This window comes from Thalassophryne amazonica, chromosome 6 (genome assembly GCF_902500255.1).
Source record: "Thalassophryne amazonica chromosome 6, fThaAma1.1, whole genome shotgun sequence".
Taxonomy (NCBI): Eukaryota; Metazoa; Chordata; class Actinopteri; order Batrachoidiformes; family Batrachoididae; genus Thalassophryne; species Thalassophryne amazonica.
In genome coordinates this window covers 99,123,311-99,139,093 of record NC_047108.1, presented here as the reverse complement: position 1 = coordinate 99,139,093, position 15,783 = coordinate 99,123,311, and the positions used below count along the sequence as shown (strand labels likewise).

Here is a 15,783-nt window from a genome sequence, read left to right as displayed (position 1 = left end):
TCAGACGCTGTGGGTGGTCTTTAAACCGGATGGAGCACTCCTTAATCTGTGTAATCCCCATAAAATGGTCCCTGAAAGCCATGTGAATTTTCTGAATGGTGTCCACCTGGAGGTCTCTCACAGTTTCTGGAAAAAATTGATGCAGCAAAGCTCCAAATCGTTCAGACATTTATTCACAATAAAAATCGGACGAGAGGGGTGGACCACTGCTCACACAAAGCCTGCTCACAGGCGAATGACGCAACCAACAGCCGTGAAAAAACTCACGCATGTGCACGAAGGTTCAAGCTTGGCTGATGCAATCACACGTGATTCAAATCCATATGGTTTCCATATGATACTTTTCTAACAGACCTCGTATACCATTATTTTCTGATTCTTTAACAGCAATGTTTTAAACTCAAATATCATGGCCATACATACAGCATGAGCCTGCAAAAAGGATTTTGTATTAATTTAGCAACAAAAGAAAAAAGGAGAATGGAATCTATGTGAGAGAGGCCATTTCTGCAGAGAAATGTACTAAATCAGAGAAATAAGGCATTATTGTGTGATTGTTTGTCAGCAGATGGCTTCTTAAACTTGAATAACACTGTCACAAATGCACACAACCCCAGGGGAAGGTATTAGCAGCCAACCAACGTGGCTCACCATGACAATTGAAAACTAATACATTACTTTTAAGGAAATGAAACAACAGTGTATATATTATTTCCAAAATGTATTTTTTCTTGAGAATATTACATTTTCATAAACTACAGTACATTTAATTGTAATATACGTACAGTGCATCTGGAAAGTCTTCCCAGCTCCTCACTTTTTCCACCTTTTTTTGTATTACAGCCTTATTCCAAAATGGATGAATTTTTTTTTCTTCAAAATTGTACACTAAATACACCGTAATGACAATGTGATTTTTTTTTCTAATTTATTAAAAATAAAAAGTTTAAGTTTAATGGTTTAAGTTTAACTTTAAAAAAAAATGTTAGCTGGCTTAAAGTTAGCAGCTAACTGATCCACCAGTGGTTTTCAGAGTTGGCTAATAAATTAATCTGCTAACAAAAAGTTTGCTAATTAGCTCTTAGCTGATTAGCTTACTGAACTCATTGAATTTCTTATGTTGTGTGATTAGACAACAAAATCATTTGTAATGTGTCCTGTTGTTCTGTGGGAAACATAAATAAGCCATTTTTTTTAAGGTGTTTGTTTTTGTCTTCTTTCTTCTAATCCTGCTCAGCAACAACATGAGGAAGCTCATTATAGGTAAGACACATTTAGTACGTTTACATGCCGTTAATATTCGGGTTAAGGTCAATATTCCGGTTTCTGAATCATTAGGAATAACCCGTTTACATGCTTAAGCAGACATTGTTACTCCTGTATACATGGTCATTGGTATCATTTGGAATATTCCCATCTAAACAGCGACACACGTCTTCCACCGGTGCTTGATTTGGTCTGGCGTTCGTGCAAATCCTGCTTCGCGTAACTTTTCGGCCACCTTCTTGTAAATGTCGCTATCTCGGTACTTTCTGCCATCAATAAAAGACATTATATTCATGTCTGTCACGATACTAATGAAGTACAGTGGTCCCTCGTTTATCGCGGGAGTTAAACCCGCAATAGGCGAAATCCGTGAAGTAGTCAGCATTAGTTTTTACAATTATTATAGATGTTTTAAGGCTGTAAAACCCCTCACTACACACTTTATACACTTTTCTCAAACAGGCATTATCATTTTCTCACTTTTCTCTCCTGTGTAAACACTCTTTTTTCTACTGGGCGAGAAGATTATAAAAGACACATGCAGAACACAATGCGCGTGCTCTCCCTTCGCTCACTGCCTCCGGGGGTATGGATGCGCAAAGAATCCAAGTCATGGCCATGGAGCTCTGCGGCTGCGGTTACCAAGACCCTGCGGCACTGTGGATTTTTCTGCAAATGCCGGAGCGCTCCACATCAAAACAGTGAGCGCAGTCTCTGGACCTGTTGCCAGAGTTGGCGCAGCTGCGCACAGCAGAGAGGGGGGCAGTGTGAGTGGTCCGCTGCGGTGTTTACCGAGCCCGCAGACTCAGTAAGCGCATCGGAGGCAGTGAGAGCAATCGCGGTGATGCTGACCGGTGCCGCGACCGACCCGCCTGATAAGGATGCAGAACACAATGCGCTGTTTACATCTCCTTCTGTGGTGTCCGGTGGGTTGCACGCGCCGCATACAAGCAGTTCCCGTATTCAAAAGACCAAGATTCCTTGCGGATACGACATGCGCAGAACACAAACTAATGTTCCTTTCTATGGGGATATCCTGATGCGCGTTTATATGACCTGATATTCGGGTTAGAAAAGGAGTAACCCAGGGGTCTTATTCTGGTTTTTAAAAACCGGAATATGAGCATATTCAGATTTTGCGGGTGTTTACATGGCTGTGCGCAACCGGGTTATTGCTAATATTCCGGTTATGAAAGGGTTATTGGCTGCATGTAAACGTAGTCATTGAAAACTGTTGATGTTAATATTTCCACAAGCTGTGTTTTAAGTCTAAAACTAATCAAGTCTGTGCATTTGCAGGTCTTATATGGTTGTGTGTGGTCATAAACAGTTTGGGTGAGTCAGCTGTTTGTATTAATCAACAGAGTTCTCTGACTGTCTGTTGTGAATTCATTTGGTGCAGAATGTAGGTAATCTCATGTGCTTTCATTTCCTCTCTGTTCCTTATACCTCCGTCACACATAGCCAGAATGAGGCCAAATGGCGTCAGAATGACAATGGGCCCCACATCCGAAAAGTGTCCAGTTGCAGTTCGAAAGCGTTCTGACAGCCATCTGCGAGAGTCCACACAATTGGTCAAAATCGGCCGGTGGCCCTGAGTGTGATGCACATGTTCAAAACCCTCCAGGCGCCATCGAGATGGGACACCTATCCGACGGCGGTCCATGTGCAATCTGAGCACCATCTGACTGGAATTTACATATTCTGATGCCGGCAAAATAGGATCTGAAATGATTTGAGGATGTACGAGGGAACCTCAAGATGGATTTGGCATGGCAAAGCCTGCCAGTAAGACCTGCACGTGCCACAGATAATAATGTCCACCCCCCAGAGCACAAAGGAACTGTTGAAATGTATGTGGCACGCTTCATCATGATAATAATTATGAATTATTATCATGTTCAGTGAATGTGAACAGCAGCTATTAAACCGAAAGCACCGTGTGCAATTGCGCACAAGCCGCCACAAATCTGAACAGGCTGTTATATCCACAATAGATCTTACAGTACAGATATTTGTCCATTCCTTCCCATGGCGACATAAATAATGTGAACTATTGTCTCCATCATATCTTTATATACCACAGGCAGCTGCGCCTCTCCATGGTCTCATGCTCAGTAACGCATCATTGTATGCGTCAGGCTCGGAGCTGAACGGATCTCACCGCTGAAATATATGATCACCTTCTAACTCTGTACGAGAAAAAACATGGAACTGTTGTGCCAGGCTGTGACAGCATTAATAAACATGAATCTCACCAACAACTGCCCATGAGTGTTTCACAGCGCAGTGTGGACGTGGAGCCAGACCGCAGCCTGTGGTTAAAATCCTCTCACCCAGTTGCTATGTGCTGGAAACAACTATGCAAAAATAAATTCCATGTGATAATCCAACCATTGCAGTATCCAGAGTTGCGTTGTGCTGCTGAAGTGAGCAAAAACACACAAATAACATTAAAGTTCCCTGGAAAGGCTGCGTCTGATGCATGGCACAGCATGGCCCACTGCCAGCAGTGTCCAGCAGCTGGCACTGGCACACACGTGAGCCCCCAGCGCACACACATACCTGCTCATTCAGCCACTGTGAACACACACCCAGCGATCACATCATCAGTCCAGCACGTCTGCTCTATGCACACACGCACGCATGTGAGATCAGTAGCACTGGGAAGGGGAGGACGAGTGCAGATGTGATTGCATGACTGAGTGAGTGGCCGCACCATGACAGCTTGAACACATATGGCTTGAGTCCAGTCCATACGTTGGTTATACTCGGATGTTCAGTACCAGCAGGGACTGTGCAAAGGCAGGAACACAGCGCTCCCTCTCACTCCGTGTGTTTGCCATCCATCGTGCAGGTGTGGACGAGGTAATGTGGATGCATTGTGACACTGCTGAGCACGCCTCTTTTCCTCCCGACTTCTTCTGATTATGGCAACAGCTGCCTTGTCATGCTGATTCCTGCACATTCTTGCTATGTGTGACGGGGGCTTTACTGTTCTTGTTCAAGCCGGTCAGGTGAGGTTATATCAACCCTCAATCCTTTCTTCTGCCCTCCACTTCTCATTTGCATATACAGTAGGTTGCCTTTCCGTCACTTGTTTTGTCCTATTTTTATTTTCAAAGCAAACTGAAGTGTCATTCAGGTTGCTTGGAACCCCTTTTTCTAGTGAGCTCAGTTAAAAACTCATAGTTCTTGATGTCTGCTCTTTCCCCCGGCTTGCAAAGCAAAACATTATTTGCCTCCTATAAGCTGCTTGATATTCTTTTCTCCCTTAATACTTGGTTGTATAAGATGGTTAGTTGTGTGATTTCCTCTCCACCTTCCTCCTGCACTATGTCACTGGGGACTTTATCATCTCCAGCAAACCTGCTGGGGTTTTTTTGTTTTTTGTTCTGATCATCTCATGGTCACGACTGATATCAACTTTAGTATCACTATTTATGTGATTATGCCATTCATGCTTTGCCACATCTCTTTGTGTTTGTTTGTAATATGTATCTGTATTCTCAAGGACATTTAGAGGTTCAAATTCAATCAAATCAAATCAAATCAATTTTATTTATATAGCGCCAAATCACAACAAAGTTACCCCAAGGCGCTTTATATTGTAAGGCAAAAGTCATACAATAATTACAGAAAAACCCCAACGGTCAAAACGACCCCCTATGAGCAAGCACTTGGAAGGAAAAACTCCCTTTTAACAGGAAGAAACCTCCAGCAAAACCAGGCTCAGGGAGGGGCAGTCTTCTGCTGGGACTGGTTGGGGCTGAGGGGAGAGAATCAGGAAAAAGACATGCTGTGGAAGAGAGCAGAGATCAATCACTAATGATTAAATGCATAGTGGTGCATACAGAGCAAAAAGAGAAAGAAACACTCAGTGCATCATGGGAACCCCCCAGCAGTCTGTCTATAGCAGCATAACTAAGGGATGGTTCAGGATCACCTGATCCAGCCCTAACTATAAGGTTTAGCAAAAAGGAAAGTTTTAAGCTTAATCTTAAAAGTAGAGAGGGTGTCTGTCTCCCTGATCCGAATTGGGAGCTGGTTCCACAGGAGAGGAGCCTGAAAGCTGAAGGCTCTGCCTCCCATTCTACTCTTACAAACCCTAGGAACTACAAGTAAGCCTGCAGTCTGAGAGCGAAGCGCTCTATTGGGGTGATATGTTACTATGAGGTCCCTAAGATAAGATGGGACCTGATTATTCAAAACCTTATAAGTAAGAAGAAGAATTTTAAATTCTATTTTGGAATTAACAGGGAGCCAATGAAGAGAAGCCAATATGGGTGAAATATGCTCTCTCCTTCTAGTCCTTGTCAGTACTCTAGCTGCAGCATTTTGAATTAACTGAAGGCTTTTCAGGGAACTTTTAGGACAACCTGATAATAATGAATTACAATAGTCCAGCCTAGAAGAAATAAATGCAGGAATTAGCTTTTCAGCATCACTCTGAGACAAGACCTTTCTAATTTTAGAGATATTGTGCAAATGCAAAAAAGCAGTCCTACATATTTGCTTAATATGCGCATTGAAGGACATATCCTGATCAAAAATGACTCCAAGATTTCTCACAGTATTACTGGAGGTCAGGGTAATGCCATCCAGAGTAAGGATCTGGTTAGACACCATGTTTCTATGATTTGTGGGGCAAAGTACAATAACTTCAGTTTTATCTGAATTTAAAAGCAGGAAATTAGAGGTCATCCATGTCTTTATGTCTGAAAGACATTCCTGCAGTTTAACTAATTGGTGTGTGTCCTCTGGCTTCATGGATAGATAAAGCTGGGTATCATCTGCGTAACAATGAAAATTTAAGAAATGCTTTCTAATAATACTGCCTAAGGGAAGCATGTATAAAGTGAATAAAATTGGTCCTAGCACAGAACCTTGTGGAACTCCATAATTAACCTTAGTCCGTGAAGAAGACTCCCCATTTACATGAACAAATTGTAATCTATTAGATAAATATGATTCAAACCTTTAATACCTATGGCATGCTCTAATCTCTGTAATAAAATTTTATGGTCAACAGTATCAAAAGCTGCACTGAGGTCTAACAGGACGAACACAGAGATGAGTCCACTGTCTGAGGCCATAAGAAGATCATTTGTAACCTTCACTAATGCTGCTTCTGTACTATGATGAATTCTGAAACCTGACTGAAACTCTTCAAATAGACCATTCCTCTGCAGATGATCAGTTAGCTGTTTTACAACTACCCTTTCAAGAATTTTTGAGAGAAAAGGAAGGTTGGAGATTGGCCTATAATTAGCTAAGATAGCTGGGTCAAGTGATGGCTTTTTAAGTAATGGTTTAATTACTGCCACCTTAAAAGCCTGTGGTACATAGCCAACTAATAAAGATAGATTGATCAGATTTAAGTTCGAAGCATTAAATAATGGTAGGGCTTCCTTGAGCAGCCTGGTAGGAATGGGGTCTAATAGACATGTTGATGGTTAGGAGGAAGTGACTAATGAAAATAACTCAGACAGAACAATCGGAGAGAAAGAGTCTGACCAAATACCAGCATTACTGAAAGCAACCGAACATAAATATATGTCTTTGGGATGGTTATGAATAATTTTTTCTCTAATAGTTAAAATTTTATTTGCAAAGAAAGTCATGAAGTCATTACTAGTTAAAGTTAAAGGAATACTCGGCTCAATAGAGCTCTGACTCTTTGTCAGCCTGGCTACAGTGCTGAAAAGAAACCTGGGGTTGTTCTTATTTTCTTCAATTAGTGATGAATAGTAAGATGTCCTAGCTTTACGGAGGGCTTTTTTATAGAGCAACAGACTCTTTTTCCAGGCTAAATGAAGATCTTCTAAATTAGTGAGACGCCATTTCCTCTCCAGCTTACAGGTTATCTGCTTTAAGCTGCGAGTTTGTGGGTTATACCACGGAGTCAGGCACTTCTGATTTAAGGCTCTCTTTTTCAGAGGAGCTACAGCATCCAAAGTTGTGCTCAATGAGGATGTAAAGCTAATGACGAGATAATCTATCTCACTCACAGTGTTTAGGTAGCTACTCTGCACTGTGTTGGTATATGGCATTGAAGAACATAACAAAGAAGGAATCATATCTTTAAACCTAGTTACAGCGCTTTCCGAAAGACTTCTACTGTAATGAAACTTATTCCCCACTGCTGGGTAGTCCATTAAAGTAAATGTAAATGTTATTAAGAAATGATCAGACAAAAATGGGTTTTCAGGGAATACTGTTAAGTCTTCAATTTCTATGCCATATGTCAGAACAAGATCTAAAGTGTGGTTAAAGTGGTGGGTGGGCTCATTTACATTTTGAGCAAAGCCAACTGAGTCTAATAATAGATTAAATGCAGTGTTGAGGCTGTCATTCTCAGCATCTATGTGGATGTTAAAATCACCCACTATAATTATCTTATCTAAGCTAAGCACTAAGTCAGACAAAAGGTCTGAAAAATCACAAAGAAACTCACAGTAACGACCAGGTGGACGATAGATAATAACAAATAAAACTGGTTTTTGAGACTTCCAATTTGGATGGACAAGACTAGGAGTCAAGCTTTCAAATGAATTAATGCTCTGTCTGGGTCTTTGATTAATTAATAAGCTGGAGTGGAAGCTTGCTGCTAATCCTCCTCCTCGACCCGTGCTTTGAGCATTCTGACAGTTAGTGTGACTTGGGGGTGTTGACTCATTTAAACTAACATATTCATCCTGCTCTAACCAGGTTTCTGTAAGGCAGAATAAATCAATATGTTGATCAATTATTATATCATTTACTAACAGGGACTTAGAAGAGAGAGACCTAATATTTAATAAACCACATTTAACTGTTTTAGTCTGTTGTGCAGTTGAAGGCGCTATATTATTTTTTCTTTTTTATGCTTAAATAGATTTTTACTGGTTATTGGTGGTCTGGGAGCAGGCACCGTCTCTACGGGGATAGGGTATTGGGGGGATGGCAGGGGGAGAGAAGCTGCAGAGAGGTGTGTAAGACTACAACTCTGCTTCCTGGTCCCAACCCTGGATAGTCACGATTTGGAGGGTTTAATAAAATTGGCCAGATTTCTAGAGATGAGAGCTGCTCCATCCAAAGTGGGATAGATGCCGTCTCTCCTAACAAGACCAGGTTTTCCCCGGAAGCTTTGCCAATTATCTATGAAGCCCACCTCATTTTTTGGACACCACTCAGACAGCCAGCAATTCAAGGAGAACATGTGGCTAAACATGTCACTCCCAGTCCGATTGGGGAGGGGCCCAGATAAAACTACATAGTCCGACATTGTTTTTGAAAAGTTACACACCGATTTAATATTAATTTTAGTGACCTCCGATTGGCATAACCGGGTGTCATTACTGCCGACGTGAATTACAATCTTACCAAATTTACGCTTAGCCTTAGCCAGCAGTTTCAAATTTCCTTCAGTGTCGTCTGCTCTGGCCCCTGGAAGACATTTGACTATGGTTGCTGGTGTCACTAACTTCACATTTCTCAAAACAGAGTCGCCAATAACCAGAGTTTGTTCCTTGGCGGGTGTGTCGCCGAGTGGGGAAAAATGGTTAGAAATGAAAACGGGTTGGTGGTGTACAGGGGGCTTTTGTTTAGAACTACGCTTCTTCCTCACAGTCACCCAGCCGGCCTGCTTTCCCGGCTGCTCGGGATCTGCTGGGGGACAGCTAACGGCGGCTAAGCTACCTTGGTCCGCACCAACTACAGGGGCCTGGCTAGCTGTAGGATTTTCCAAGGTGCGGAGCCGAGTCTCTAATTCGCCCAGCCTGGCCTCCAAAGCTACGAACAAGCTACACTTATTATAAGTACCGTTACTGCTAAAGGAGGCAGAGGAATAACTAAACATTTCACACCCAGCGCAGAAAAGTGCGGGAGAGATAGGAGAAGCTGCCATGCTAAACCGGCTAAGAGCTAACTGCTGCGCTAAGCTAGCGGATTCCTAAAAACACACAAAGTGAATAATGTGAAAATAATTTAGAGGTGATTCAGCAGAGAGAGTGCTTTAGTTAAGGCACGTGAAGATTACACTGTGAAATAAATCATTATCTAGTTATCTAGATCAATCTAACTACGCAGATTAAACAGCTAACAGATACAGCAAAACACCGCTGTGCTCCGGAACAGGAAGTGATACAATACCGCAGTGAGAGCCAACCACCAGTAGAGGTCCTAACAATCCTGAACCTAACAATCAGTGTGTTAGGTTGTTACAATGTTCTCCTCAATATCTATCCATTATTAATTCCTTGGCCAATTTGCTGTGTCTCCTTTTGGCATTAAAGTGCTCTGTCACTGTTGTAGACTTGTATTCTGACACTAATTGTAGAAGACAAAGTTAACAATTAAAATAACTAAATGAATAAATATAATGAAACTGTTATTCCAATATAATTTTTGTATTAAAAACCCGATGAACATCATGGTTTTCTTCAATGTTCCAGCACCTCCCTTCAGACTGGTGTGTTACTATACTAACTGGTCTCGAAACAGAGAAGAAGATGGAAAGTTCACAATTTCAGATATCGATCCAAACTTGTGCACCCACCTGATCTATGCCTTTTCTGGCATCAGTGATGCCAATGAGATGACACCAAGTGAGCCAACTGACAAATGGCGCTACATGTCTTTTAATCGACTGAAAAAAAGGTATGCAACAGTATCATTTTTTTTTAGAACTTGTCTTTCGAGTTAAAATTTGAGTTAATGGCTGATAAACATGTATATTCCCACAGGAATCCACATCTTAAAACACTTTTGGCAGTTGGTGGCTTTGAAAGTATGGCACAAAAGTAAGTCACGCACAATTACAGAACATTTAGGTTCATTTAGATGCACCTGCACCCACCCACACTCACATCTAGCTGCTGCACAAGCAGCTAGCGAGCGCACATGAAAACCTGTCCATTGCATTTAACCCATCGTATTTATAGTTCCACACAATCCAACCACGAAGAGCAATGGACAGCCACAGTCTTATGCCCAGAGACCAAGTCGTGGTATTGGTTAAGGGAAAGCAAAGAAGCATGACCCTAATGTGCATGAATGTTTGATGGTGGGAAGAAACCAGACTGTCCATGCAAACTCCATACAAAAAGGAGCTGAGCATGAGTACAGTGCATCCAGAAAGTATTCACAGCCCTTCACTTTTTTCACATTTTCTTATGTTACAGCCTTATTCAAAATGGCTGAATTATTTTTTTATATGAAAAATTCTATACACAATACCCTATAAGTTTTTTTTTTTAGATTGCAAATCCAATTTAATAATAATAATTTATTTAAAAACTAAGAAATCACATGCACATAAGTATTCACAGCCTTTGCCATGAAGCTCAAAATCAATCTCTCGTGCATTATGTTTTCACTGATCATCCTTGAGATGTTTCTACAGCTTAATTGGAGTTCACCTGGGGTAAATTCAGTTGATCAGACATTATTTGGAAAGGCACAGACCTGTCTACATATAAGGTCCCACAGTTGTCAGTGCATGTCAGAAAAGAAACTAAGCATGAAGTCAAGGAATTGCCTGTAGACCTCTGGGGAAGGGTACAGAATCATTTCTGCTGCTTTGAAGGTCCGAATGAGCACAGTGGTCTCCATCATCCATAAATGGAAGACGTCTGGATCCACCAGGACTCTTCCTAGAGCTGCCTGTCCCTCTAAACTGAGCGATCGAGGGAGGAGGGCCTTAGTCAGGGAGGTGACCAAGAACCTGATGATCACTCTGTCAGACCTCCAGCATTCCTCTGTGAAAAGAGGAAAACCTTCCAGAAGGACAACCATCTCAGCTGCACGCGTGATTTCTTAAAAAAATTAAAATAAAAAAAAATAATTTTCAAAAGAAGCTTTTGTTCATGTTGTCATTATGGGGTGATGTGAGAATTTCCTGAATTTTAGAATTTCCTCAATTTTAGAATAAGGCTGTAACCTTGCCTTGCAAATGGCAGTTTATGACGTATGGCATTAAAGTTCACAGTTGAACTCATAAGTCCTCTTTTTGACACACCCACATGGTCTGTTGGAGGAAGACAAACCTGTTAGTCAATATGTTGCTCCTGTTCCGCTCCCTTTGGAATTGGGGTGTAATGACCAACAGCTCGTTACCATTTAAAACCACAGGCAAATGGGTTGTTTCACAGAGACCTGAAAATGTTTTTAAGATGCATCACTTTATTGTCTGAGGTTTTTTTTACCTGCAAACCTTAATGCCCGTTTTTCAGCCCTGGTTAACTACAGTATGTCATCAAAATGCAGTTTGTGACATCTTTAGGAGACTAATTTATGCAACTGTTTTGACAGGTTTAGAACAATGGTGTCAACAAAAGCAAACAGACAAAAGTTCATCAAATCTTCTGTCACTCTGCTGAGATCTTCTGGATTTGATGGACTGAACCTCGACTGGAGGTTTCCAAGAGGAGATGGAACAGATCAGCACGATAAGCACAGATTCACACTATTGTGCCAGGTTAGGCTTGTATATATGTTCCATCTGTGTATCATGTGTTCATATGAGCAGTACGAGACTGTATCAATCAGCTGACACTGGTCCCTTCTTCCACTACACAGGAACTCAAAGAGGCCTTTGAAGCTGATGCAACAGAAACTCATCGTCCCGTATTAATGGTTACTGCTACTGTGGCTGCTGAGAAAAGCCTAATCGATACTGGTTACATGGTTCCAGAGATTTCCAAGTAATATTTAGTCCTCACATTGTCTCAGTGATTATAGAGCAAATTCTAATTAAGACAAGAGCGTGTGATGATGTTTTTTTTTTTCCCCTCAGGTACCTGGATTTCATTAACGTCAAGACATTTGACTATCATGGACCATGGGAAAATGTCACTGGACATCACAGCCCGTTACACAAAGGACCTAAAGACACTGGAGCCCACATTTATTCGAACACTGCAAGTGGAGAAATTTACTGAATTGTAACTCACTCAGCACATTTCTATTTAGAATGTATTTCACTCTCATATATATTTTGGTTTCTACATTTAAGGACTATGCCATGAAGTACTGGCAGGAGCAGGGATCATGTACAGAACAGCTAAATATGGGGATAGCTGCATATGGACGAGCTTTCAGCCTCTCTTGTGAATCCACTAACGTCGGAACCAAAACCAGTGGTCCTGCAGAAGAAGGCTGTTACACCAATGAGCCGGGCTTCTGGAGCTATTATGAGGTAACTGTGAAAGCTGTGTACTCTATTTCAATAGTATAATATTTAAATGATTTTATGTAGAGCCCAACTGATATGGATTTTTGGCGGCCACTACGATACGATATTAGCGAGTAAACCGTTTATGATATGCATTAACAATGGCAATTACTCCTGATCAACCCTTATGACAAAGAAATATATCTGAGGCTTGAAGTTTTAAACATTATCTTTATTATAAACTAGCTATAAACATAAAAATTAAAAATAACACACAAATTTCTGCCTAAAAAATTTGCATTATATTTTGGATTAGATTTTTTGATGCATTCTTTGGTTTACTTGTTGACTCTGTGTTGTGCTGTTATGACTCTGCCCACACCCTGCTCAGCATGCCGCTCTCACTGGACCGACATCTCTATTATTTTGGACTTGTGGGATAGCTCGTGCCCACAGATTGAGCTTGCCAGACTTCTTTCACCACCCTGCTCAGCGCGCCGCTCTCGTTGGAACCACAATACACAGAATGTGTCTTGTCCCACATAGATCTTTCAGTGCAGCTTCTTGTTCTGACTTTAACACGAAGTTAACACCCATGTCTTTCATCGCGAACTGTAAATTGCAATCAAAACATTCCAATCGTATCTTTCTGAACTCTTCCGCAGCAAACTCCATCGTGTCAATGTTTACAATGTGCTTGAGCAATAACAGGTGAAGCTGCTTTTCAACTTTAAGTTTCTTAAATATTTATTACGGCCACTCTTAAAATTTCAGTTATCTTTATAATTTTATTACTGGTAAATTTTAGAATTAATTTAGAGGAGATATACTCATTATCTCACAGGAACTACTTTTTGCACAAGCACGTCGGCCGTGGGCGCGTAGTAACACAGAATACACAGAAACTGGCTAGAAATTCAGCTGAAATGAGAGCGTCCACTTTTAGCTTGCCATAAGCTAAGCTAGTGGCGCTCGTGAGAGTGTGCTCTGCCCATTCACTCCCCTTGGGACGGGAACTCACGATCTCTGGCATGGAAGTCAGACTCTCTAACCAGAAGGCTAAAACCCAGGGCTCTGGCCTTGTGACCAGAGAATTATTTTAAGCTGTTGAGCGTGATGTTTACTAACTACATATGCACAGCGACACCTGCTGGCCTCCGTTACATAAACTCAATTAAAATGAGTGAATGGAATGCACTAGAAATACATCACCAACACTTAAATGCCCCAAAACTTTAAATGCACTTAAAGGAACTGCGTTGTTATGACAACAATTAATTTTTGAGTTAGTTTAATTAATGGAAATGAGTGACTATAACTTTTTTCAAAGTTTGAGTTACATTAACTTAATTATTGTATTAAAATGGAGTGTTCGGTTTAACAGTGTAACTATAAATATAACCAACAACCAATGCGTCATGCTGCCTACACTCAAACTGGAAATCGCATCAGTCAGCATTTGCATAAAATAGACTTCTTGTCTATTTTGGGGCCACCTAGCTGGCAACATAGTGACTTTTCTCTTGTTATTGTAAAACAGCCATTCAAATTAAAAATGACTGGCAGTTGCTTCACTTTGTTTCTGTCTCTTCCAGCCATATTTAATAGCATTGAAAGAATGTCATTGGAGCGACCTCTGGTGGACAAAATATGTAATGACAAGAGTTCCACGAGTCACTGTGTTTCTGCATTAATTGCCTGTTGTGTTTTTAAAAGTACTGATATCAGTGGAATAACACTGACAGCAATATGCTGGTGAAAGGCTGATATCAGCTGATATTATCAGCCAACCGATATATCGGTCAGGTTCTAATTTTCCGTGTATGCCATGACAAGTGTCCTTTTATAGTAATACTGTTGTGATATCAACCTCTTATCATCCAGATTTGCCTTTATCTTGAGGGAGTTTCAGTCCAGTGGATTGAGGATCAGAAAGTTCCATATGCCACCACAGAAATGCAGTGGATTGGATTTGACAACAAAGAGAGCATCAGTGCTAAGGTACTCATTTGTTTTAAGGGAACAAGCACAAGTGTCACAACTCATTTCTTTCACTGATAATACCATCTTAACTTGTACCGTGCACTTTTATATCTTTATGCTAGTGCAGCATGCACAGTGTAAATGTGGAAGTATAATTCATGCACACATAGATGGGGAGGTGGACTGCAATGCATAATATGTAATTATATTTGTAAGCTGTCTGTACTGGTTAATGAATTCATTGTGAGATTCTTATGCATTGCTGCTTTACAGTTCAGTTAACAGTTCAGTTTATCCAGTGATTAGCATGCTTACACCATTAGTACAGAGAGGTTTTACAAAATAAATGAGTAATGTACAAATTTTACTTCTTTGTTGTGTTACCAGGTCAATTACCTAAAAAGAAACCGCATTGGTGGAGTCTTTGTTTGGGCACTAGACCTGGATGACTTCAAGGGAGAGTTCTGTGAGCAAGGCAGATACCCACTAATCAAGCACCTGCACGATCTCCTGATTCCAGGTAAACTAAAAGAGTGCAGAGACTGCCCAGTCTATCCTAGGGTATGGTAGCAGTGGGGAAATGTTTAGAAACAATTTGTTGGCCATTGTATGAAATGCAACCTTCTGAAATGTGCGCCCTTAGTTTTATCATGCAGGGTGAAAATTTGTCCATTAAAATAACATTTGCATTGAATTTTCAGGATAAAAGCACATCAAAGTACTGCAACTACAAAAACAGATAAGAAAACATTAATTATATACACAGTGTAAACTTAAAAATCTATATAAGTTAAGTAAGTCCTTTTGGCTGCTCCCTTGCTTTGGGGTTGCCACAGTAGATCCGAGGTTGATCTGCATGTTATTGGTCAAGTTCTAAGCTGGATGCCCTTCCTGACACACCTCCATATGACCTGTAGAAAGGATAGGGGTGGGTTTTGAACTGGGAACCTTCTACACTGGAAGCAAGTGTGGAAGACAACTCTAGATGTTGGACTGTGTTGACTTGGCCTTAAGATGGATGTTGCACTATTATACTCTTTTTGTAACTGCTTCTAACTTTGTAGCTGTTGGCCTAAACAGTGCCTAAACTCCTCTGAGTCTGTTCTGCTCAAAGTTTCTTCCTCAAATATGACTGAAGAAGTTTTTCCTTACCACTGTCACCTGTGTGTTTGCTCAGAGAGGTTGGTAAGGTAAGACCTTACATGTGAAGCTCCTTGAGACAGCACTGTTGTGATTTGTTACTATATAAATAAACTGAATTCCATTTATTTATGTAGTACCAAATGGTGGCCAAATGGTACCATTTCTGCGTATGCAAGTATAAATTATTAAGGTTAAAAGATTCAACAAAACTTGACAATTCCACCAGCAGATTGAGA

At 40.8% G+C, this 15,783-nt stretch overlaps 1 protein-coding gene across 1 annotated transcript; it reads left to right on the top strand.

The window, feature by feature from the left end:
- Positions 1 to 11,471: 11,471 nt before the first annotated feature.
- Positions 11,472 to 12,423, top strand: LOC117512734 (acidic mammalian chitinase-like). The gene is made up of 3 exons (XM_034172919.1): positions 11,472 to 11,725; positions 11,827 to 11,951; positions 12,044 to 12,423. Exons 1-3 carry the CDS (start codon positions 11,570 to 11,572, stop codon positions 12,186 to 12,188), a joined length of 426 nt encoding a protein of 141 aa, XP_034028810.1. The 5' UTR covers positions 11,472 to 11,569; the 3' UTR covers positions 12,189 to 12,423.
- Positions 12,424 to 15,783: the final 3,360 nt, after the last annotated feature.

Coding starts and splice junctions, on each gene's coding strand:
- LOC117512734 (XM_034172919.1), top strand. CDS start 11,570: ATGGTGTCAACAAAAGCAAACAGACAAAAGTTCATCAAATCTTCTGTC. Junction 11,726..11,826: donor GATTCACACTATTGTGCCAG/GTTAGGCTTGTA, acceptor TCCACTACACAG/GAACTCAAAGAGGCCTTTGA. Junction 11,952..12,043: donor ATGGTTCCAGAGATTTCCAA/GTAATATTTAGT, acceptor TTTTCCCCTCAG/GTACCTGGATTTCATTAACG.